The sequence below is a fragment of the Erpetoichthys calabaricus genome, chromosome 5 (genome assembly GCF_900747795.2).
Source record: "Erpetoichthys calabaricus chromosome 5, fErpCal1.3, whole genome shotgun sequence".
NCBI classification, from domain to species: Eukaryota; Metazoa; Chordata; class Cladistia; order Polypteriformes; family Polypteridae; genus Erpetoichthys; species Erpetoichthys calabaricus.
This window is the reverse complement of record NC_041398.2, coordinates 250,239,607-250,264,547: the sequence shown is the minus strand read 5'-3', so window position 1 is coordinate 250,264,547 and position 24,941 is coordinate 250,239,607. Positions and strand designations below refer to the sequence as shown.

General features: G+C 42.5%; 2 protein-coding genes across 3 annotated transcripts in view; one reads left to right on the top strand and one right to left on the bottom strand.

The window, feature by feature from the left end:
- Positions 1-24,941, bottom strand: part of pkd2 (polycystic kidney disease 2) — a 913,849-nt gene that overhangs the window by 188,412 nt on the left and 700,496 nt on the right. The window lies entirely within an intron of this gene.
- Positions 11,961-24,143, top strand: LOC114652393 (uncharacterized). 2 transcript variants are annotated; one of them, XM_028802773.2, is made up of 14 exons: positions 11,961-12,044; positions 14,727-14,791; positions 15,041-15,115; positions 17,064-17,168; positions 17,446-17,493; positions 18,411-18,479; positions 18,578-18,607; positions 18,892-18,954; positions 20,101-20,163; positions 20,252-20,305; positions 20,401-20,451; positions 20,532-20,618; positions 20,821-20,857; positions 23,647-24,143. In XM_028802773.2, exons 2-13 carry the CDS (start codon positions 14,738-14,740, stop codon positions 20,851-20,853), a joined length of 732 nt encoding a protein of 243 aa, XP_028658606.1. In that variant the 5' UTR covers positions 11,961-12,044; positions 14,727-14,737; the 3' UTR covers positions 20,854-20,857; positions 23,647-24,143. The 2 variants fall into 2 exon arrangements, with proteins under 2 accessions (XP_028658606.1, XP_028658608.1); XM_028802775.2 differs by lacking the exon at positions 17,064-17,168 and having other exon boundaries at positions 11,962-12,044.

The following is a 24,941-nucleotide window of genomic DNA, read 5'->3' as shown; positions in this document are numbered from 1 at the left end:
CTGGCGCCGATGCTATGCCAAAAGGCAATCTCAGAAATTGATATCTGCCAAATGGAGTATTAAATGTGCATAATTTAGAACTAGACTCATCCAATTTTAGTTGCCAAAATCCTGATGAAGCATCTAGTTTACTGAAATATTTTGCATTTGCAAACTGTGCCATAATTTCTTCTCTTGTTGGAAGTTTGAAATGTTCCCTCTTGATGGCTCGATTCAGGTCTCTGGGATCTAAACATATTCTTAATTTTCCATCTTTCCTTTCTACAATAACCAGAGAGTTTACCCATTTACTTCAGTCAATGCATCTATATAAAATTCCTCAACTTCAGTTTCTTCTACAGTGTGCACTTGACTTGGTTTCACTTGTGATTTACAGCAGCGAGCAAAATGATTATTCTTCCCACATTTTTTACAAACTTTATTGTATGCTGGGCGCTGTCTGGGAGCATGATGTGATCCACAACGTCCACATGCCTGTTTTGTGCTGTATATTGTTTTATTTCCACTTTTATTTTCCTCTGTATTTAAATGCATTTTGTTCTTTCCTTTTTTGTTCAGCACGTGTACTGCGTTTTCTTCATTACACATTTCTTTTACTTGTACTTTGATTGTTTCGGCTGCCCTACATATTCTTACTGCTTTTTCCAAATCCAAATCCAGCTCTCTTAGTAACCTTTCTCTGAGTGCGTTATCTGGAATTCCGCAGACGATCCCGTCTTTTATTAAAGATTCTGTTAACTCTCCAAATTCGCATGTTTTACTCCGTGTGCGCAACTCGGTAACGTACTGATCAATCGTTTCACCTTGCTTCTGTATACAAGTAAAGAACGTGTGCCTTTCGAAAGTGACGTTCCGTTTTGGAATGCAATATCTTTCAAATGTATCCAGTATAACGTCTAACTTCATATGTTCTCCCTGATCAAACTGAAAGTTGTTATAAATTTCCAGCGCTTCCTCCCCAATTATATGTAACAAAATGCACGTTTTCATTTTGTCGCTTTTTTCATCTGCACCAATTGCCGCTAAATATACTTCGAAGCGTTGTTTAAACCGTTACCAGTTCTCGGCAAGGTTACCTGAAAGCTGAAGGCTAGGAGGTGGCTGTAGCTTCTCCATTTTAACGACGTCTTATTTTCTTTTCTTCTCTTTCTTTTTTTTTTTCGAGAAAAAACAAATGCTTCGCAGGACACGTATCTACTTCAACTGCACCGCTTCTGACACCATGTCATGTTCTTTGGGTTCTGTAATATGTGACTTTAATGCAGTTGAAAGTAACACAGAAAGATTTATTTAAATAAAGTCTTTACTAATGAATTACTCTAGTGGTTCATTTACAGGTCAGCCATCTTTCTTACAACCGCCATGTCTCTCCTGCCAGTTAGAGATCATCCCTCAATTACCAGAAGTTAACATCAACTTTCATATAAGGAAGTGTTTAACAATTACTTATCTTGACAACAGGTAGGTGAATAGATGGTAATAAATAAATCCATACAGCGCATTGCAGCATACAGTAAAGTGGACTGCAGCGCAATGTATTCATAAACATAGGAGAGGTGTCAGGAAGGTAAAGATCAATATCATAAATACACAAATAAATAACAGGTAAATGAATAGATAATAATAAATAAATCCATACAGCACATTGCAGCATACAGTGGACTGCAGCACAACTTATGCATACATACAGGAGAGGTACAAGGAAGGCCACAAACAAAGGTAGGTTATAAATTAGCATTTCTTCACCTCTTTTTCCTCGGGACCCAGTCTTGCCCTTCTATGACAGTCGTCAGATCGGGAGGGTTAGGTTTAAGATTTAGGGGAAAGAAAGACGGAAGGCAAGGCTCTGGCACGCTGATTCCCAAAATAATTTTTAATTTAAAATTGTATGCACCCACACCAATCATCCCTTCAAAGTACTCTAAAACATTTTCTATTATTTGTTAAAATCCGTCTTAAAGTTGTGTTTAAAATGTGTCTTAAACAATCAGTTCAACTGCCGATAAAAAATTTAGATATAAGGCAGGGGGTTCAAATAGAATGGCTTCTGCTGTTCGATATTAGAATTGCAATAAAAACAGATAAATATACATTTAAACCTACTCTTAAATAAGACTTAAAGCCAGTTGTAATAATAATAAAAAATTAGAGTAAAAACTTAAATAAGAAGGGATTCATATGAAAGAATAAAATACAGGATTAAACATAAGGGTTAAAATTAGGGTTAAGATTAGGGCCCTGAAGACAATCTTTTAACATCAGGGCCCCATAAATTAATTTTTAAGAGTAGGGCTACATTCTGTGACTTTAAGATTAGGATTTAAATTAGGGTTAGGGGTAGGATTAGGGTTCACTTACAGACATAGCAGGAGGGTCACAGTAATGACGTTGACTGCTACAACAACCTGCAGCAACCCACCAGTTCAGAAGCCACATGCGACCCCATCCCATTAAATACATCGGTGACTCACAGCCCCACACGATCCAGCGGCAGCAGCATAGAAACTCTGCTAGAAATAAATAAATAAGTGATTAAAATATAATAGTAAGTGAACAGACAGTAATCATTTGAAACAGATAGCAAGAAATAACTCCATATTGCAGCATACAGTGGCATGAAAAGACAGGACTGCAGTGCAGTGTATGCATAAACACAGGAGAGGAGCAAGAAAGGTAAAGAGCAATATGACAAATAAACAAACAAATAACAGGTAAGTGAATAAATAGAAATAAATAGATCCATACATTGTATTGCAGCATATAGTGGCACAAAACGACATTCCCCAGGACCGCAGTGCAATATATACATAAACACAGGACAAGTGCAAGACAAGTAAAGTATTATAATACATTATAAATAAATAAATAATAACAACAAACAATAGGAGCAACAAATGTACAGAATAAAAATAATCTACCAGGAACACATGTGAGGGCAGGGGAGCAGCACAGAGTTCAGAGTCCGGACCACCAAGGGGTAGAACCTGTTTTAGAGCCTGGCAGAACTGGTCTGGAGGCTACAGTACCTTCTGCTAGATGGAAGTGGGACAAAGAGACCATTGGAGGGGTGTCAGCGATCCTTCACAATACTGTGGGCTTTATAAGGATGTCCTCAATGGGGGGCAGAGGGGTCCCCATGATCTTGTCTGCTGTGTGCAGTATCCACTGTAGGACTTTACAGTCAGAGAATTGGAAGAGGTGGGGTAGGCCTCTTCAGCCTCTGAAGGAAGCCAAGCCGCTGCTGTGCCTTCTTGGCTATGGAGGTGGTGTGCTGGTGTTCATTGACCAAGTAATGTCAGCTCCCAAATGCACACCAAGGAATCTGGGGCTTTTGACCAGTTCCACTGCAGAGCTCTCGATGTGTGGTGTGGTCAGCATGGGACTTCCATCATTTCTTTCATTCCACATTAAGAGATGGAAAGCTGCACTCGCACCAGTCTGCCAATTGTCGTATCTCCATTCTGTAAACTGACTCATCACCTTTGCTGATGTGCTGCTCATACAACTCCTGTATCAAATGGTATATAACAGACATACGCATTGATCTTATGAATCCCATACCAAACAGAATATAGCAGATATATGCTATTTGGTTCAATTATGTTTATTACTCTTTAATTTAATATTGTTTTTTTTTTTGTATCAGTATGCTGCTGCTGGAGTATGTGAATTTCCCCTTGGGATTAATAAAGTATCTATCTATCTATCTATCTATCTATCTATCTATCTATCTATCTATCTATCTATCTATCTATCTATCTATCTATCTATCTATCTATCTATCTATCTATCTATCTATTATATAGTGCCTTTCATATCTATCTATCTATCTATCTATCTATCTATCTATCTATCTATCTATCTATCTATCTATCTATCTATCTATTATATAGTGCCTTTCATATCTATCTATCTATCTATCTATCTATCTATCTATCTATCTATCTATCTATCTATCTATCTATTATATAGTGCCTTTCATCATCTATCTATCTATCTATCTATCTATCTATCTATCTATCTATCTATCTATCTATCTATCTATCTATCTATCTATCTATCTATCTATTATATAGTGCCTTTCACATCTATCTATCTATTATATAGTGCCTTTCACATCTATCTATCTATCTATCTATCTATCTATCTATCTATCTATCTATCTATCTATCTATCTATCTATCTATCTATCTATCTATCTATCTATTATATAGTGCCTTTCACATCTATCTATCTATCTATCTATCTATCTATCTATCTATCTATCTATCTATCTATCTATCTATCTATCTATCTATCTATCTATTATATAGTGACTTTCACATTATCTATCTATCTATCTATCTATCTATCTATCTATCTATCTATCTATCTATCTATCTATCTATCTATTATATAGTGACTTTCACATTTTCTATCTATCTATCTATCTATCTATCTATCTATCTATCTATCTATCTATCTATCTATCTATCTATCTATCTATCTATCTATCTATCTATTATATAGTGCCTTCACATCTATCTATCTATCTATCTATCTATCTATCTATCTATCTATCTATCTATCTATCTATCTATCTATCTATCTATCTATCTATTATATAGTGCCTTTCACATCTATCTATCTATCTATCTATCTATCTATCTATCTATCTGTCTATCTATTATATAGTGACTTTCACATTATCTATCTATCTATCTATCTATCTATCTATCTATCTATCTATCTATCTATCTATCTATCTATCTATTATATAGTGACTTTCACATTTTCTATCTATCTATCTATCTATCTATCTATCTATCTATCTATCTATCTATCTATCTATCTATCTATCTATCTATCTATCTATTATATAGTGACTTTCACATTTTCTATCTATCTATCTATCTATCTATCTATCTATCTATCTATCTATCTATCTATCTATCTATCTATCTATCTATCTATCTATCTATCTATCTATCTATCTATCAGTGAAGCACAAGTCTCAACAGTCCATCCAGAGAACAAAAAAGACTGGCAAACATGGCGGTTTTAAAGGGGAAGTGATGTCCTCGAGTCCAGGTGAAATTTCCAGTGGTTGGTCTACTGATGAAAAAGAGGAAGGATCAGGGCACTCTGCCACCCCCTGGTTTGGCATGGAATTGTCCTTTTGTGAGCCCTTCAGCTGCCTCGCACGCGCACATGTGTGACGACATATTCAACTCCTAAACCATTAGGAACAAATGATGACAGGAAAGGAATCTTTGACCTCAAGAACCCCCCCGCCCCCAGTTCAACTACAAGAGGGTACATTTAACTTGTAAAAAGAACCAACTAGAAAACCAAATCACGACAGAGTGGAGGTTACGTTCTCCCACATCTCTCTGCCTTTCTGGCGTCTCGCGGTCTCTGACGTCATATCCTCCTGTCATCACTCTCTCGTCTGTTATTCAGGTTCAATTTGCACCTAAGGTTATGGGTCATGTGATGTTACATGTATAGGACTGGCTAGCTGTCCCAGTGATGGATGTCTCTGCCCAAAAGCTCTCATCCTCGTACTTATCTATTTATGTAATCTCCTGTTGTCTCCATTTTCTTATACTAAGCTGTAAACTATCCGGCCATTTTAAACCAAAAGCTCCATAAATTACTTGGATAACAAGACACAGGCATTCAAGTTCTAAACTAATTTGTACAAGAAGACAGGAGGTACAGACATTGAGCAAAATGAAGAAAGAATGCAGATGTCCTGAGATGAGCTGCTTTTGAGGGTCCGGTAAACTCCTCTGTAAATCTGATAAGTCCTTTGTAGTTCATTATGGTTTGCTTGAGCAAAAAAAAAAAAAAAAAGAAAAGTATAAAAGAGTCAGTAAGGTGGTCTCCAGGACGTCCCATTCCCAAAGTAGAAAAGTCAGGACTGGAAGGGTCGGGATGAGTTTATGGGCCTATGGGGGGTTTTCAGAGCACATCCTGGAGGAGAGTGAAACAGGCCTGGAATGAACCAGAAGGTGCCGGCCTTGCACTGTGCCATCCCATTGGTCCTGGAGGTACATGAGGATAACAATAAGAAGAAGAACAAGAAGAATTCTTTACATTTATATAGCACCTTTCTCACTACTCAAAGCACTCCCCACACAGGAAGGACCCAGGATGATAGCTGGGCTGTCGTGAATGTGACTATCAGAGAAACTCTGCTGTACCATCTGTGCGGATGCCAGGCTGCTGGAGAAGAGATGATGAGGGATCAAACATACTGAGACAGGGAGACACCTGGTGATCCAGACGTACAATGAAGCAGGTTGTGTTGGTGTTTTGTCGCACTCTGCTATTCTGGGAATATTATCCATAATTGATGTGCAACCTTCTCTCCTGCCTGGTCTGTTACTCCATCTTGGTGCCTGAGATTATAAATATAAGAGTGCGAGTAAACACTTGAGGACTCAAGTTGTGATTTTGGACATTCTGCTAAGGTCTAAAGTAGTAAGGGTTATGAAAAGGAACATAGGGACACCCTGAGACCTCACCATGACAAAACAGGTGGCATACAAATATAAACAGAACCTGGCTGGAGGTCACCACCATATCTACAATAAATGGAGAGGAGCTCCAGAAGATGCCTCCCATGCGTTTAGGTCCTGCTGTTATGCCTTGTCCTCAAAATGGCAAACTGAGTAACTGGGAGGACCAGGAGAGGAAGCCAAAGTCGAAACCAGAGATCAATCCGTCCGATCATTTGCTGCTACTAAACATTAAGCAGAGAATTGTAGTAAGTGTCATAAATTTGTGTGTATGGAAATGAATTATCGTTTAAATTCATTTCAACCTTCATTGTGTTATGGAGATCTCCATTTTGTTCTAGGACTGGGTAACGTGAACTGGAGATCGCGTCTAATGACGTTATTGACCTCAACCGCCTCCTCAGTAAACTCGCGCTCCGCGCTCGACTGCTACTACTTGTGCTATTTAAAGAGTTTTCGGATTTGAAGTCTTTGGCTACGCTATGACGCCCGTTTGCTTGATTTTAATTTTGATTCACGTTTTGGGTTTTGAGCTTTATTGGGCTTTCTTCCCTGGTTTGACAATAACTAATTTATTTGCTTTCCGTTCATCTTCTAATCCAGCGTTTCTCAACCATTAAGTATTTGCGACCCAAGTTTTCATAACAGTTTTAATCGCGCCCCCCTAATGTTTTTTTGAAACCCTAATAAAACTTATTCCTATATTTTTTGCTGCCAATATAAATTTTCTGAAGAATAGCAAAATTAAGCCAAATATGGCAATAGTTGTGCCCCCTTTTTTGTTACTTCATGCCCCCCTAGGGGGCACACCCCACAGTTTGAGAACCGCTGCCATATAGTATGGGATTCAGAAAAGCAGTATTAATGATGATGATGATGATGCACCATCTGCTGGAATGACAAATACAATGTATATTTATATACAATTTGGTAAGGGATTTGTAAAAGCAGCATTCATGTGTGTGATGCGGCATCTGTTGGAATGATAAATACAAAGCATATGTCTTTGTCATATGCCATTTGGGATGGGATTTGTAACAGCAGCATTCATGTTTGTGATGTGACATCTGTTGGAATGATAAATGCAATGTATATTTATATACCATTTGGTAAGGGATTTGTAAAAGCAGCATTCATGTGTGTGATGCGCCATCTGTTGGAATGATAAATACAAAGCATATGTCTTTGTCATATGCCATTTGGTATGGGATTTGTAAAAGCAGCATTCATGTTTGTGATTCACCATCTGTTGGAATGATAAATGCAACACATTTTATTACGGCAAATGTTTGTTATGCGCCATCTGTTGGAAAGACAGCAACAATTCAATTGAATTGAAGTTTGAGAACCGCTGTTCTAACCCATTTTCAGACTCTCTCTATGGTCTGCCATTCTCCTTCTCCTGGCAGAATAATAAGGAGACAAAGCAAAGAATCTGGAACTGGAGGGTCTAAAGCACAAGAACTGATTAATTTTGATGAATTCTGTAAACTATAAATATAATGAAGTGTCTGGTGTGCCACTCTTTATACTGTCGTAGTGATTATATTAATTATGGTGTTTTTGGAGATGCCTGCTGAATCAGCTGGCACCACGTCATAATGATGGCAACTCAACATGGCAGTGCCCATAAAATGAAATAAAAAATAACAAAACTGCAACAGAAATGGCACAATTATTTGTATTAATAACTAAAAAATAATAAGAACAGAAACTGAATAGGCACTTGGCAAATCTTTAAATCCACAGACTCATCACGCAGAGTCAGAGACAAATGTTGGGAGTCTGAACCGACACAACGTGCCACCACACCCCCCACACGACAAACCACCTCAGCGTCCCAAATTAGAACCAGAGTGCAGCCGGGCAACAACGGGTGACAACTCAGGGCAATGTAACACCAACCTCGGAAAAATGTCAAAAAAAAACACGGTCAGGAAAAGCCCAGAGGAGGCCTTAAAACCAAAGGCAGCCTGGCCCCAAATTCAAAAGGCAGGCTTTCTGCATGCACTGGCCCAAAACTATTGCTAAGTAAATTGAAAAACTCAAAAACCAGAAAAAGAACTGACAGCACAGGCTAACCTCAAACATTCGAACATGAACATTACAAAAAACAAAGGAGAAGACAAAAGATCTCTTGAAACACAAGTAACAATTCAATTCACAATGACAGCAAAATAATTAAACACAAGGAAAAAAACTTAAAGCAAACAAATCAAAATAGCACTGAAAAAAAATGGAAATCGTAAATCAAACACTCAGGAATCCAATCAAGTGAATACCACAGCAGCTTCTCTGTTTATACTGCTGGGTGTAATCCCCTCCACCAGCATCGTCAGGTGGCCCTGCCTCCTTGGGCTCCACCAATAAGGAACAGAACAGATAACATAAAAATGTGTATATTCTTAATATAATTAACAAACAATAAATGATGACATAAATATAACACCACCAGCACACCACCACAAACAGAATTACTAACAGCTCATACATGGCCAAGGTGGTGTGAGGCTTTCAAAAACACACAGGGAAGCAGGCCAGAATCCCACCAGCCTGCCAAAACGGGGTGCACCAAAAGTCAGCCCAGCTTATACTAGCACAGCCTGCTTCAACCCAAACTGGGCAAAGTGCACTTCACTCTGAAAGTTCAAAAATTATACTCCCAAAACGCATTTAAAATGGCCCACAAGGGAGAGGATCACTGTCAACCCCTGGCTTGTATAAAGTGAGGCCACAAAAAATCTTCATAAAGGAGGACTTATTGAATGAAAAGGAAAAAATACAACAAAAATGAATTAAAAAGGACTTGCCTAAAAGGCAGTCCAAGACAAATGAGCTCCACATTGAAATCCACAAGAATAATCCAAGAAATATAGCGGCAAAATGTAGAGAAGCAGTGCAAACAATCAAATAAAAATCACAATGTGCCCGAGAACTGCCAAAATCTACCAGCGCATGTTCAAAATGAACTGCACCGGACTTCAATTCTCAGCCTACTTTTACAGGACTGGGGGTGGATCCTTATCAGTGATGTACAGGTGGCCCCACCTCTTAGGGATCCACCCACGAAATTCAAGGAACATCAGAAAATTGAAGGACACATGAAGATACTAAACAATAACCAAGTGGGATAAAAATAATAGAATGTACACAATTAACACCAATGATTATTAAACAGAACAATATTATAAAAATACAATGGAAAGCCTTGAACCAGGGGCCGATCTACCATCAGGCCATTCTGGGTGTGTGTCCTGAGGCCCATGATGGCAAGGGGCCTTTCCACCAATACAGTCATTGAGTTGAAATGACTCTCACCCCTGCTCAATGAAACAACAGAATATCCAAGAATGTAAATAACCAATGCCGGGGGTGATGGAGAAAAATTACAGTGAGAAATGCTGCACTTCATTAAAAGATCAGATGTCTACCCACATGAATGTTTGATTATTTCTCTGTTTGTAAGTTAAGTCACCTAAGAGCTTGTGGGGGAGGTGGACGGGGGGGGTCTTAATCTAAATTGGCGCTGCACGATACTGAAAAATTAATAAAGAAGATAAAAAGAAGCACAGAGGAGGAGCCCTGGCTTGTCCAATACAATAACAAAATATATATCATTTTGAATGAAAAAAAAAGACTACAAATAGCACCTGATTCCTGGCAGACCCATCACGCACACCACTGTCCCATCTGCCTTGTCCACTACCTGCACATCCGCACCACTCTTGTGGGTCAAAGGCCACACTGTCTGTGTTCACATTCACCAGTTCAGCAAGCTGATCCAAGTCAGGATCTTTCCAGAGGCTCACCGATGTCCACATAGTGGGGCCAATGGAGTTTAACAGAGCTTGCAGGTAACAAGTCCACAGTCACAGCCACCTTTCCAAGCTCCACATATTTTATGACCAGCTGTGCTAACCATCTAAGACAGGTTGAAATCTTAGTAATCCTTGTAGACCTCAGTATTCATTTTTGCAGTGCAACATGCGATGCCTGTGTCTCTGTTACAGCCCATTTGGTATGGGATTCGCAAAAGCAGTGTTAATGTTTGGGTGTACCATCTGTTGGACTGACAAATTCGATGCACATGTTGCTACAGTATATGCCATTTAGTATGGGGTTCATATGAAGAAGTGTTCCCATTTGTGATGTGCCATCTGTTAGAATGACAAATACCTTGTAGAATGCACATACTGTATTGTCATTTGCCATTTAGTATGGAATTCATAAGAAGCAGTGTTGTTTGTGATGTGCCATCTGTTGGAATGGAAAATGCAATGTCATCATGTGCCATTTAGTATGGGATTCCTAAAATGTTTTTGATGTGCCAACTGTTGGAATGACAGAGACATAGCAACTGCACAGACACACAGACACCAGCTCCTTTATAGTTTCTATAAATATAGTTAGTTAGTTAGTTAGTTAGTTAGTTAGTTAGTTAGTTAGTTAGTTAGTTAGTTAGTTAGTTAGTTAGAGGACGGGGCTCGTGTCAGGCCTGAATCTTAAATGTGCTGTCATTTCATTGCAGGAGACAGGACTGTCGTAATGGTTGGCTCCCCAAATGTTTCTGGGGACTCCTTCCGCGATTAGTCTCTCTCTCTCTCTCTAACATACGGTGCATGTTATTTATTCCTTTTCGTTTCTCTTTCAGATGGCATTGCATTATTTATTATTTATATATTTTCCGAGGGAACATGCAAGGAACAAGTGCACCGAATGCATACAAAGGACAAAAACGGTAAACTTGAACAATAATGTCCGCATCGCTTTGTCCTTTAAGCTAGAACTTTAATGTGACCGCAATCCGCCATGCTTAAGTGATGAACGGCTGGTCCACTAAAAGCCACTTTCCATGGCTCCGTCGCTTTTAGCCTTTTCACGTTAAGCAGTCGGAGATTTCCACAGCTCAAGCTAACGGAGCACCTGTGGCTTTTGAAACCTCAGACCTGTCAGCACTTTCAAAACTCCTCATTCGTCTCCTTATTAGTGTTTACAGGAGCTTCCTGTCTTAAAAATCGTTTTTAATCGTCTTTATCTTTATGAAAACAAGAATTACAGAAGTGGAAATGAAATGCAATTGAGAAGCAGAACATGTATATTGTGGATTTTTTCTGATCATTCCAGCCATCTATCCATCCAACTGTCTATCCAGTTAACATACAAAAAAAGTCGTAGCACAAGTTCTTAAGCGCGCTTTAAAAACATAATTAATATTATTATAGTTTCGCTACACTATAGAATCAACTGTGCAGTGTTTTAGTGTTTTGAGTCAAACACCTGACATTAAATAAAGCATAATACCATGTTATTCCTCATAATTAACGAGCGCACGAGAAAGAAACATTCTGTAATGTTCACCTGAAACGAAGACGCGCAGGTATACAATTAAAATGAAGTCACCGGCAGACGCGCGCACGCGCACTGGTCGCCTCGAGCCGCCACTCTCGCCTTTAAATGCTGCGCTTCTGACTCTCGATTTCCAGACTCGCGATCATCTCTTCTGCCGCTGAAGCTTCTGCTTTCTAAGAATCGGTACAGGTAAGGTCATTTAAAAGATCGGCGCTGCTTCTTGTCTTCTTTGTTTATCAGGGTGACTTCATATTAAGTTCAATTCTAGGGGCATTTTGCGCTCTTTGCAGCGCAGAAGTTCTGCCTGACGATGCCCTTCCTGACGAGGAGCTTAAGACAATTTTATTCTTATCTTTATTCTTAGTTCTTATCGTTAAATGTTTGACAAGAATTCTTAGTGTCAAGTTTGGAGTTTGATGCATATCTTGACGATATCTTCCTGGACAGGGTAAATGATGACTATCCGGGAGCCCCGATAACTGCAATTTGGGCACCGGAGAGCAGCGCTGTTGACGATCAATATAGTCGGCATATGAAATACTTGAAATTAGTGCTGTTGACATAAATGTTCTTATCTCTGGATATATTGTAATCTCACCTTGTCCCGCTGTCCACGCTGTGTATCCCCCTCCGATCGGAGTCCTCAACCTGTCTGACGCGTCTTTGTCCTCTTGGCCGTTCCTTTTATCTCTCAGCCTCCGCGTCAGCGTCCTCACCTGTTGCTGAAGAACTTACCACTTATTTATTTACTATTTGTACGACCCGACTAAGTCGAGTTGAAATCTTAACTAATCAAGGAAGACATCGGCATTAACGTTTGCAGTGCATCGTGCAATGCCCATGTCTCTAAAATATGCCATTTGGTACAGAATTCATAAAATCAGTGCTAATGTTTGTGATGCGCCATCTGTTGGAATGAAAATGCACAGCATATATCTCTGTTATATGCCATTTGGTAAGGGATTTGTAAAAGCAGCATTAATGTGTGTGATGTGCCATTTGTTGGAATAACAAATGCAAAGCAAATGTCTCTGTTATATGCCATTTGGTAAGAGATTGTAAAAGATAGCCCGGCCACAGACAGACACAACACCAGATGTCCACAACTCACGGTTTATTTACAATATTCACAGTTTATAGTGCACAATCCAGTTCCTTACTAATCCACACAACTACTCAGTCCTTTCCTCTCTTCGGCCGCCTCCACTCCTCTCTCGCAAGCTCTGTCTTCCTCCTCCCGAATCCAGCTCCCCGAATGGAGTGAGGCAGCCCCTTTTATAATGCCCCAGATGTGCTCCAGGTGCTCTGTGATGGTGTCCCGGCAGCACTTCCTGGTGTGGCGGAACTGCTGCCCTTGCACCAGGAAGCGCTCTGGATGTACACAGTCCTCCAGGGCTCGGTAACCATCCAGGCCCCCCGTGGTGGTGGTCATGGACCCCCACAGGGTTAGAAACCAGGGGGGCTGTCCTCTTTTGCGCCCAGGGGAGATATTGCCCCTCTCCCGGTCTTTCCCTGCTCCAGGCATCCATGGTGGGGCAAGGTCCCTGGTCGTCTGCCACAGGATTTGTAAAAGCATTGTCTGTGATGCATCATTTGTTGGAATGACAAGTTCAATTCATATTTATATGCCATCTAGTATGGGATTCAGAAAAGCAGTATTAATGATCATGATGCACCTTCTGCTGGAATGACAAATACAATGTATATTTGTATGCCATTTGGTAAGGGATTTGTAAAAGCAGCATTAATGTTTGTGATGCACCATCTGTTGGAATGATAAATGCAACACATTTTATTACGCCAAATGTTTGTTATGCGCCATCTGTTGGAAAGACAAATCAATTGAATGGAACCACTGACAGACACTCTTTTGTTAAGGTAGAATTATTGATTTATTTATGAGTTTAATTCTTTATTTTTCATTACACTACCCTGATCCATCCATCCATCCATTTTCCAACCCGCTGAATCCGAACACAGGGTCACAGGGGTCTGCCGGAGCCAATCCCAGCCAACACAGGGCACAAGGCAGGGAACCAATCCTGGGCAGGGTGCCAACCCACCACAGGACACACACAAACACACCAAGCACCCTCTAGGGCCAATTTAGAATCACCAATCCACCTAACCTGCATGTCTTTGGACTGTGGGAGGAAACCCACACAGACACGGGGAGAACATACAAACTCCGTGCAGGGAGGACCCAGGAAGCGAACCCGGGTCTCCTAACTGCGAGGCAGCAGCGCTACCACTGCACCACCGTGCCGCCCCACTACCCTGATGATATATTTTAATTTGTGTGACTACAGTCTTGGCATATATATAGATATAGATATAGAAAAAACAAAGAGGTTTAATATTAACTTTTTTACTTTTATGAAGTTGAAAAAATGAGAAATTGGAATAAATATTTTAAGTAGACTGCGGTGGGTTGGCACCCTGCTCGGGATTGGTTCCTGCCTTGTGCCCTGTGTTGGCTGGGATTGGCTCCAGCAGACCCCCGTGACCCTGTGTTTGGATTCAGCGGGTTGGAAAATGGATGGATGGATGGATTTTAAGTAGATTTTTGGGTTCTGGAGCACACAGGGCTCAAAATCCAAGGTGGCAGCACTGCCCTTGCACCTCCATCCAGCCCCCAGACTTCACCACCCATTTCACTGTTTAACTGACATTTATATTTCACTTCTAGAACAGACTGTATTTGGAGAAGTTGTGTTTTTAGTTATTTTAATTTTTGCCTAATCAGACAAGTACTCGTAATCTGCATAAATGTGAACATGGGGGTCTTTGAAGTACTAAACCTTTCAGCTGGCAGCCTACTTCTTGTGACAGGCACATTCATGAAAGTCCTTTTTTTTTTCTCTTTTTCAGGAGTCCTCAGAATGAAGGCCACGGTTTTGCTGATGTGCCTGCTTGGCACCACCTTTGCAGTGCCCGTAAGTAGAAGACCCCACTGAGTTGTATGCGCCTTGTGGCTGCGATCCCAGAAGCTGCCTTAGGTAGACTCAATGTGCTGATGCCAGTCAAGGTGGGCTGGCATGGGGGTCACCCTGACACGTGGAGCCCTTGGCACAATTCCTTGTTTTCAGGCGGCTTGAAATGTTTGGCCAGCTGATAGAACCCACCACTGGCTTCTCGATGTGGACGTTCATCCCGTCCCTCCTGTCTTTCGTTTCTTTTCACAGATGCAGCGTCTTTATGAATTCCTGCCTCAGGTCAATTCACCGCAGCAGAACGCCCAGCCGAGTCAACCTCAGCCGGTGGGTATCCAAAGCGGCTCCTCTCCTGCATGTGCTCCCTTCCTAAATGGCTGACTTGCTTGCTCCCATATTGTGGACAGGACGAGATCTTCTTGAGCGACTCTCGAATGAGACGGAGTTCACAGTTAAAGATAGCGAGACTGCAGCGCTCATGTCTACATGTTTATCTGTACGACTGCCGGACGTTTCCATCCACCTCAGACGCCATGTTTCTTAGCTGGCATGTGGCCTCGCAGCACCTTAAGGTTTAATTAGTTCTGGTAGACTTGTTGATGTCCAAGTGATCTTGAGGAGACTCGTGGATTTCAGCTTTTATTCCCCATATCAGGTGTTCAGTTTCCATACCCTGTTAGTATTTGGTGGTCTTGCCGTTTAATTGCTTAACTTGAATCTAACACTTATGGTGGTCTTCCACAGGCTTCTCACAATATCTTAGGTGGCTTTTTTCTCCATTCTTCCAGGCAGGACTGGTGAGAGTCGATGAGGTTTGTGGGCCTCCTGGCTCGGACTCTCATTTTTTTTTAGTTCAGCCCACTCATTTCCTATGGGACTGAAGTCAAGGGTTTCTGATGGACCCTCCGATACGTTCACCTTGGTGTCTTTAAGGCACTTCTTTACAGCTTTGGAGGTGAGCTTAGCAGCATTGTCCTGATGGAAGGTAAATCTGCATCCAGCTTTGAGCTTCCTGGCTGACGTCTTGAGATGTTCTTTCAGGAGTTTCAGATAATCCTCCTTCCTCATGATGTGCCCCAGTCCCTTAACATCCACAATATGGTGCTGCCACCTCCATGAGTATCAGTTGGGACGGCACTCTTTGGTTTTAAACCGTTGCCCTTCTTCCTCCATACATAATGGTGATCATGATGGCCAAAGAGTTCCATCTGAGAGTTTTTTGTTTTGTCTGACATTGGAGCACAGCACCCCTCCAAAAGGCCATGTCTATGTCCTGGTGGTCAGTCTTGGAGTTGGGGCTTCTTCCTTGTGAAACAGCCTATCTCTTAATGGCGGATGAAGACACCTTCATCTCCTTCAGCTGTTCCTATGCTGTTGTCTTGGGGTTCAGTTGAACTTTTGGCCACAAAGCTTGTTCAGTTCAATTGTGCCTCCTTCCTGAGCTGTGCAGTGTCTCGGTGGTCCCGGGATATTTGCATTTGCCTCAACTGTTTGTTTAGAAGCTTGTGGACCCTTCAGTTGTTCAGAAGTTGCTCCTAAGGAGGAGCCAGACTTGTAATGTTCTGCAGTGGCCAGATCCGGGGTGGTCCGCAGTGGCCAGACCTGTGGCCAGACATCTGGTGGTCCACAGTTGTTCTTCTGTGGTTTTTCCAGAGTTGCTTGGTTTCTTCCAAGGTGCTGGCTCAGAAGATGGGTGGGCCTTTAAATACGATCACAGGTGCATTCCCAATGAACTCCATTAAGAGGACTGGCCAATCAGAGGCTTCTAAAGGTCATTGCATCCCTTTCTGGAATCTTCCGTGCTTCTTCTTGGTGTATGGCAGGTCATAAGCCCTTGAAAGTCTGATGTGGTCATTAAAGGTTGAAATCCGTCGGTCTCTCGGCTATTATTTTAACATTTCCACCTATGGAAATTTAAGTAGACATCCTAAACACAGGGAGTTGGGAAACACTGATCTGTGAAAGTCTGACTTGGGTGGAAAGTTCAGGCCTAAGGTTTTTATAAGATACAGCATGGCACAGTCCTGTCAGGTGATGCCAGTGGAGCCCTTAAGTGATGGGCACCTCACAGGATGGGCTTGCAGGAAATTCAGTTTCTTTTTTTTCCATTTATATTGCATAAAGGCAAAGCCAGACAGAGGATAGTGAATGGAAGAGGACGGCTGCACCTGCATGAAAAATGAGCTGCTGGCGCTTTTTATTTTAGGTGGACTGCTTTCAGTTTTGGGTGGTCTCCCCAAGAAGTGATCACGGCAATGCTTTTGTTGTTTTATAGCAAAGCAACCCTGAGGCACCCATTGTTCCAGTACCCCAGACACCCCAGGCAGCACCCCAGGCTCCAGGGCCAGCAGGACCCGCACCACCTGCCAGTCTAGAAATCGTATGTAAAAAAAAAAAAAAAATTTAAAAAACGACAAAGAGGGTTAAATGGGGCCCAAAGGGGGAATCGATTCCAAGCAAGTGTTAGCTCCCTCCCAGCTCGGACGTTGCCTCCATATTGTGTTTCCAACTGCTGAATTGCATCCTGCCACCCCCAGGGTGCTGTGAGAAGGACGCATGCATGATAAGCGGTCAGGCTGTCCTGGTCCTCCAGCGTTAGCCATCTGGATGGATGTTAACTTTGACAATTTGTCTCATCAATGTGTTTCTGGTTGCAGATGTTTCCCTACGGATATCCTGGTCAGACTCTTGGTCAGCCTTCTTCTGTAAGTCCACACTTTGATTATTACCCACATCAATCTGACAGACTTCACCCTTTTTATGCCAGTAGTTTTAGAACATGTCGGCTCAAGCTTCACATTCAGGCTCGGTTAGGGGAAGCCTTCTGGACCTGCTGGAGGTCATGGTGGAGCAGAGACGAAGGCAAAACTGACAGCCTTGGGATAAACCAAGTGCTGTCTGGCTAACTATATAGCGCCTTTCACACCTATCTGTCAATTATATAGTGCCTTTCATATCCATTTATCTTTCATTTTACTAGTAAATGACTTATGAACAATGCTGTACATCCTTTCTTGTGACACACCAGCACTGAGGACTTTTAGCAGAAGTGTGACAAGAACCGCGAGTCCAATAGCAGTGCGCCTTTGTAGTGCCTCACAGGGACTGCTGTCTTATCTTTAGACAAGTCAGACATTTTCTTGTGTGCAAATAAAGGAGACCGGTGTTATGATTGCTTTTATAATAATTGTATCCTTGAGATAAAGAAAGTGATGTCTGTCTAATTATATAGTGCCTTTCACATCCATCTATCTAGCAGATAGTGCCTTTCCTATTATAGTGCGATTTTGCAATGACATAAAGCAGAAGGTGGCATGGCACTATCTATCTATCTATCTATCTATCTATCTATCTATCTATCTATCTATCTATCTATCTATCTATCTATCTATCTATCTATCTATCTATCTATCTATCTATCTATCTATCTATCTATCTATCTATCTATCTATCTATCTATCTATCTATCTATCTATCTATCATATAGTGCCATTCATATCCATCTATCATATAGCACTTTTCCTATTATAGTATAAAATAAGATTTCTTCCCCCAACTCTAACAAGCTCTAACTCTCGGTGTGACAGCTGCTTCTAACTTTATGTCTTGGTGTCATTTCCAGATGTTCCCATCCCAAGGATTCATCAGACAGAAGATCCCCCAGCCACCCGGCAGACAGAGCATTGAAATTGTGAGTCCGGTTCTCCTATTGCATGTATCCATTCAGCGGATTCTTTCATTGTCTAAAGAATTAACTCTGAGCATGTCTTTTTTTATTTTGACACGCAGCTCTACCCCTATGGATTTGGCCAGCAGCAGGTACGTTCGGATTAAAATGGCGGTGATGGCAGGGTGGCTGATCTTCCATCTTGCTGTGTCTTTAGTTTTCTATTGTATTCTGTTTTGTAAAGGAACAAAAGGGCCGTTTAAAAGAATGAGCTCTGATACTCCTCGCCAACAAATCTGTCAAACCTGACTGTTGAGATTCACCTCATCATGGTGCATTTTGAATCCCCCTTCAGCCTTAATGATTTGAAATTCTTATTAAAATGTTCCAGTTAAGTACCAGCCTGACCAAGGTTTTCCTTTTTCTCTTTTTTCAGATGTTCCCTGGATTCTCCAACCTGTCCCCTGTGCCTCCGATGCAGTTCCCAATGCTCCCAAATGTAATTGTAATGTCTGGTGGTGTTCAAGCTCGGGCTCCTCCTACTTATATTTGCATAGAAGCTCAGCCTCCTTCTTCCTTATTTTATTCTTTTTAGCTAAATGCTCCTCCCACTCACCTTCTCACAGTCTACTCACAGAATATTCAAGCTACTCCCACTGATCTTTGCATAACAAGCTAAGGCTCCTCCCACTAAAAATCCACCTCTTGATGTGAGGCTCCTCCCCCTCATCATTGTAAAAAGAGCTCAGCGTTCTCTCACTTATTTTCTTCTTTTGAGCTCAGGCTTCTCCTTCTTTTCTTTATTCACCAATGAGGTTAGTGTTATGATTTGTGTGCTCTCAGAATGGTTGAGAGGTTTGAGCACCAGGTCGGGACTTTACATTGCCTGCACTCGAACAGGCTTCACCCTATGCAACCTGACCCCAAACTCCACAGACAGGCTTTGGCCTATACAGGCCCTAAAAGGGAATTTTGGCTTCAAAAATGTTCCAAATTACATTTACATTTCTGGAAATATACACAAAAACTCTGGCTTGAGAGACATGTCAAATACAAAATCTTTATAAATGATTACATTTGTTGAAATTAAACAAAAGAAGAACAAAAATTTGCTTTTCTAGGAACAAATCAATACTGATTAAGAAGAGCACTCTGCAAATGTTGTTGAACCAGTGAAGGACCCACACCTCTACACCATAATACACAAGCTGAGGGGTATCTTTCAGCTGTGACACTAGGGTGGCCCCACCTCTTGGGGATCCATTCATAAAACAAGTAATCCATACCTAGTAAATAATAATTAAAAAATACATAAATAGAAAAAACAAATAAAACAAAATACTTTAAAATACACAGACAAGGAAAACAAACATACATGTACACCTGAGAGCAAATCCTGGCTGAAACATGACACATGTTGACTTCAGGCTCCTCCCATTCATTTTCTCATATCAAGCACCGTCTCCTCCCACTCATCTGTAAACACAAGGGCTTCAGGCTCCTCCCATTCATTTCCTCCTGTTGCGCTCAGGCTCCTCCCAGGTTTCCTCTTACATTCTGTCAAGCCACTCCCCCTCATCCTGGCAGGACAAGCTTAGGCTCCTCCCATTCATCTTCTCTCACCTGTGCTCTCTGTTTCTTGCAGATGTTCCCATTTGGCAGTATGGTACCAATGATGCCACAGCAGCCTTCTCCACAGTCCCCAAATGTACGAGTCCTGTCTTTTTTTGCCCCATAGGTTTTTGATTTGATTTTGATATTATGGGATGTACTGATTATTCTCTTTTTCATTGCAGTTGCCCCCTTCTTTTGGAAACATGCCACAGCAACCTGGCCAGACTGATCCAAACGTAAGATGACGACTTTGTGCTCATCACAGACCTTCCCTGTGCTCTGCTGTAGATCTTTATGTTTTGTCTTCTTTGCTCTTTTCTCCATCCCACAGATGTTCAACCCCTTTGCCAATATGCCACAGCTGCCGGCCCAAAACCCCAATGTAAGGCCCACCCCATTTCCAGCCGACACCACTGCCTTGGGCTCTCTAGATTATAACTCAGATCTTTTTCTTTGCTGTAGGGAGTGCCCAACTTCGGAATGCCCCAGGACCCCTCTCAGCCCATCCAGCCCGCCCAGCCCATTCCACCAGTGCAGCCCAGTCCAAATGTAAGTGGCTCAGTGCAGCGGGACCCTCTCGAGCTCAGGGGGGCTCTGTTGCTCTTTCTGTGTTGTTGCTGTTTACTCTCATTTCAGGATGGAGACAATCTGCTTGGTCCTCAGCACTGGCCTTGATATGTTGTGTCTTTGGTAATAAAGTGGCACTGCCATTGTCAGCTTTACCATGAAGTGTTTTGTATTTCTATTTCAGATTCCGGTTGGAGGTGAACAAGAAGTGGACTAATTCAGTATGTACACACTTTTTCTTCATTTATGGGTTTAAAATACTGGTCCAGTGGTATGAAGACATATGTGAACTCCTCAGAATGACCCACTATTTCTACATTAATTGGTTAACTGATCTTCATCTACTGTGGTGGGCTGGCGCCCTTGCCCAGGGTTTGTCTCCTGCCTTGCGCCCTGTGTTGTCTGGGATTGGCTCCAGCAGACCTCCGTGACCCTGTAGTTAGGATATAGCAGGTTGGATAATGGATGGATGGATGATCTTCATCTAAGTCACAAGTCCAGACAAACGCAATGTGCTTACGCTAAAAACACTCAGACAGTCGTAAAGTTTCACATCTTTATTTAAGACATGAATCGGACATTCACAATAAGTGAATAACCGACTCTAACGAGCAGATCAGACCTTCACAACGTTCAAGAGGAATTCTGGGCCATTCTTCCTTCCAGAACTGCTTCAGCTCGGCCATATTCCCATGATGTCTGGTGTGAACGGCTCTGTTGAGGTCATTCCACAGCATCTCTCTTGGGTTAAGGTCTGGGCTCTGGTCTTATTTTGAAGCCATTCTATAGTAGATGTTCTGCATTATTGTCTCACTGCATCCCTCAACTTCTACGGAGCTTCGGCCGGTAGTTGGATACCTTGATAATCCCCTCGATGATGGCAAGCAGTCCAGACCACGAGCCACCAAAGCAGCCCCAAATCACCATGCACCCTTCACCTTTCTTTTCTTTGTACGCCATACATCCTGCTGCGTATTCCAACCTGAATGTACTGAACCTTCGCCTCATCAGTCCTCCAAAAATTTCCTTAGTAGCGTAGTTGAGTGTCAGGTTGGTCTTTGTCCGGGTTCAGGGATGTTTTCTTGGAGAGCAGCTCCTTGATGTCCTGCCAGGGACCCCACGTCCCTTCGATGTTTTTTGTTAGTGAGGCTCATTGCTGAGAGATGCTCGCCCATTCCGTTACTTGTTCTTTTTTTAGCATTCCGAGTTGTGGTTTTGGAGTCATCTTGACTGGATGCCCACTTCGAGGAAGAGCAGTCACATTACGTAATCTTCTCCATTTATATTCCGCTTCTCTAACTGCACACTGATGACTATCTAAACTCTGTGGCACATTCCAGCTTATTGCAAATCAACATCTCCTGATCGTAGACCTTCTGAGATCTTGTGCTTATTTGCAAGGCAATGCCACCCATCGCCAGATGCTTCTTGGCAATCACAAACTCCAAGTGGTTTTGGGTCTCTTTTTTTTTATTGGGTGAAGTAGCTCTAAGCCACACCTCCAATCTCATTTCATTGGCTGGACTCCAGGTCTGCAGACTTCTCCTGACTCCAATTGGCTTCTGGTGAAGTCATCGGCCTGTGGGTTTCACGTGTTTGAATGTTGTGCTCAATATGGACGAGAACAATACGAGAGCGAGTGAGTTGTTCGTTAAAAACAGATTGGGTTTGTTCGGAGTTGTAACTCAGATGAAGATCAGATCATAATTTTAAGACACATCTGCTATATAATAACACACTACGAGCTGTGTGTCCCGTGTGAGTTTCTTACACTAGGGGTCGTGCCCCAATTTTAGTCATGTGACGTCTGAAATGGGGTCACTGAGTCGTGAATTACAATTGTAATGAATGAGAAAGGGCGGTTTGCGGAAAGCCTTTACATGGGTCGCTGCTTGGAAGGGAGAAGCAAAACACCTGGGATGGCCATGGACGGCGATTCTTCAAGGGGAATAGGAAGATGATTGGCCGCTGCTCTGTGGCGATTACCCATTGTGAAGACTCACAATGGCCAAAACTGGGCCGCAAGAAACCACTGCTTTAGAGCAATATGACTGGTCAGCTTGGCTTTGGTGATGCTATTGAAAGAGGAAGTGCAAGAGTGAGACACACAAGGAGGAGAAATGGCATCGGAGGGACCCTGAGGGTGAGTCACCATCACAGAGGGACAAGAACCATGTAAGGGGACTCAAAAGTAAGGACACATACCAAGAAGCCCGCTTTTGGAAGAGGGGGTTCAGACACACGTGGACACCACGGAAAGGTATAGAAGGTACACACAGGGCAAGAGGTGGCAAACTTTTTTCAATTATTCTGTTTGGTAGTCAGGTCAGGTCAGGTTGGGTGGCATTCACCAGTACAGCATGCAGCTACACCCACCCACACAACGAAACAACTTGGGATTCTGGTTGGCAGCCCTCCAGACAGACACGCGGTCCAGTCCCACCCTCCCTCTATCTGCCGCAGCCATGGTGTTATGTGGTCATCTCCTTGGCCTGGTCCAGCCACACGGGTCCTCAGCAATGAGGATCACCCTCGGGTAATGGTGCCACATGGACGTAGTGCCGTAACTGACCATGCAGGTCATGTGCCTCATTCGGGACCCCGTGAGCAACACAAAGTCAAACCAGCGGGACCCAAGGATTCTCTAAAGGGACACACATGAAGGAGTCCAGTCTTGGTCTCAGGTCACGCAACCAGGGAGCACCAGGACACTAAAGACTTGGACCTCCGTCCTTTGGCGCCACACACCCCTGTCCAGTGACCTCATGTTTGGTAGTGTGTCTCATTTAGACATCAGTGCGATTTATTCCCAGAGGGTTCACATACTTTTTCTTGCCACTGTCTATGGATTTTATTCTGCATGTCTGTGAACCAAGAAACTGCTAAGGGTAGCAGAGCCAGTGGCAGGTTTATGGGGGATAAAGGGCTGAAGATACTGATGAAGGCTGTGTGCACACCTGCTGCACTACTTTCACTGATTCACTTGTTTTGTTGCTCATCTTCTTCACAGGCACACAAATCCCAGGACCCCCATGAAGCTGGCCTTCTAAAGTTAAAGAAGCTGACGGCTCCGAGTTGATGGCCCCCCATTTTGTATTGTCGTCTCTCTGTTTTGTTTTTTTTCCTCTTTCGCTTGCTCTCAATGGCGGTGCGGGCTGAAGGACGGTCTCACACGTTTCGTCTGCTGTTTGGTAGCATTTTTTAGTTGAGCTTTGACGTGAGCCCAGAAGAAGAGGATTTTGGGAAATATAAAAGTGGAGAAGGCAATGTGTGCCAGAAAGGCAAAATCTGAAGGAAAATCTGACAAGAAGGTCTTTAGGGTGCAAACAAAATGTCTTAATCCCCCCCTCAGTGTGACTTCTTTTTTGTACGTTGGCCCTCTGTTTGTGTAACAAAATGTGACGCTGTGCTAATCTCACCTGCTTTGTCTCCCGAGGGCGGCTTTCTGCCCGTTCACTCTTGTGCTTTTGTAACCTTTGCCTACAAATAAAGTTTCAGATCCTCTCAGTCTGTGTCTTTTGATCTCATTTGGGGGAAATCAAACGGGTAAAAGAAAAGACCCCCTTTAGAAGGGTGTTGGAAAGGTGAGAAGGCAGACTTGCAGTTCACTGTTGTGGCTGTGGTGTGTCGGTCAGAACACAGGAACAGATCCAACATCACTTTAATGTGGAAACGGCAGAAATACACAGGAGGTAGAACATCTGCACGGGTGGGTGAGTGTGTGAGGCTCTGACGAGGCAAAGAACAAAAGAAAATATTTAGTGCAAATCTTATAAACTGATCAAACAATGAAAGGAGCACTTTGTAATCCGAGTCTAGCATCAAGTCAGTGACACCTCTGGGCTGTTGATCTGCTCAGTTAAGTAGCAGAGCGGCTTGTTCATCAGTGCACAATGAGATGACCCCCCAAAACAGAAATGAATGGGTTAACAGATGGAGGGAGGCCACTGACATTTTCCCCCCCTCATCTGTTGTGTCACTCATTTTGCTTTTGGCTACGGTCAGTGTCACTACTGGTGTCATGAGGCCATACCTGGATCCTACAGAGGTGGCACAGGTAGTCCAACTTCTCCAGGATGGCACATCAATACATGCTTCCCACTGCCAGAAGGTTTGCTGTGTCTCAAAGCACAGTCACAATGGCATGGAGGAGATTCCAGGAGACAGGCAGACAGTTCCTCTAGGAGAGCTGGACAGGGCCCCTCATAGAAGGTCCTTAACCCATCAGCAGGACCCACCGGAGGAACAGGATGAGCACTGGCAGAGCCTACAAAATGACCTCCACCAGGCAGGCCGGCCACTGGT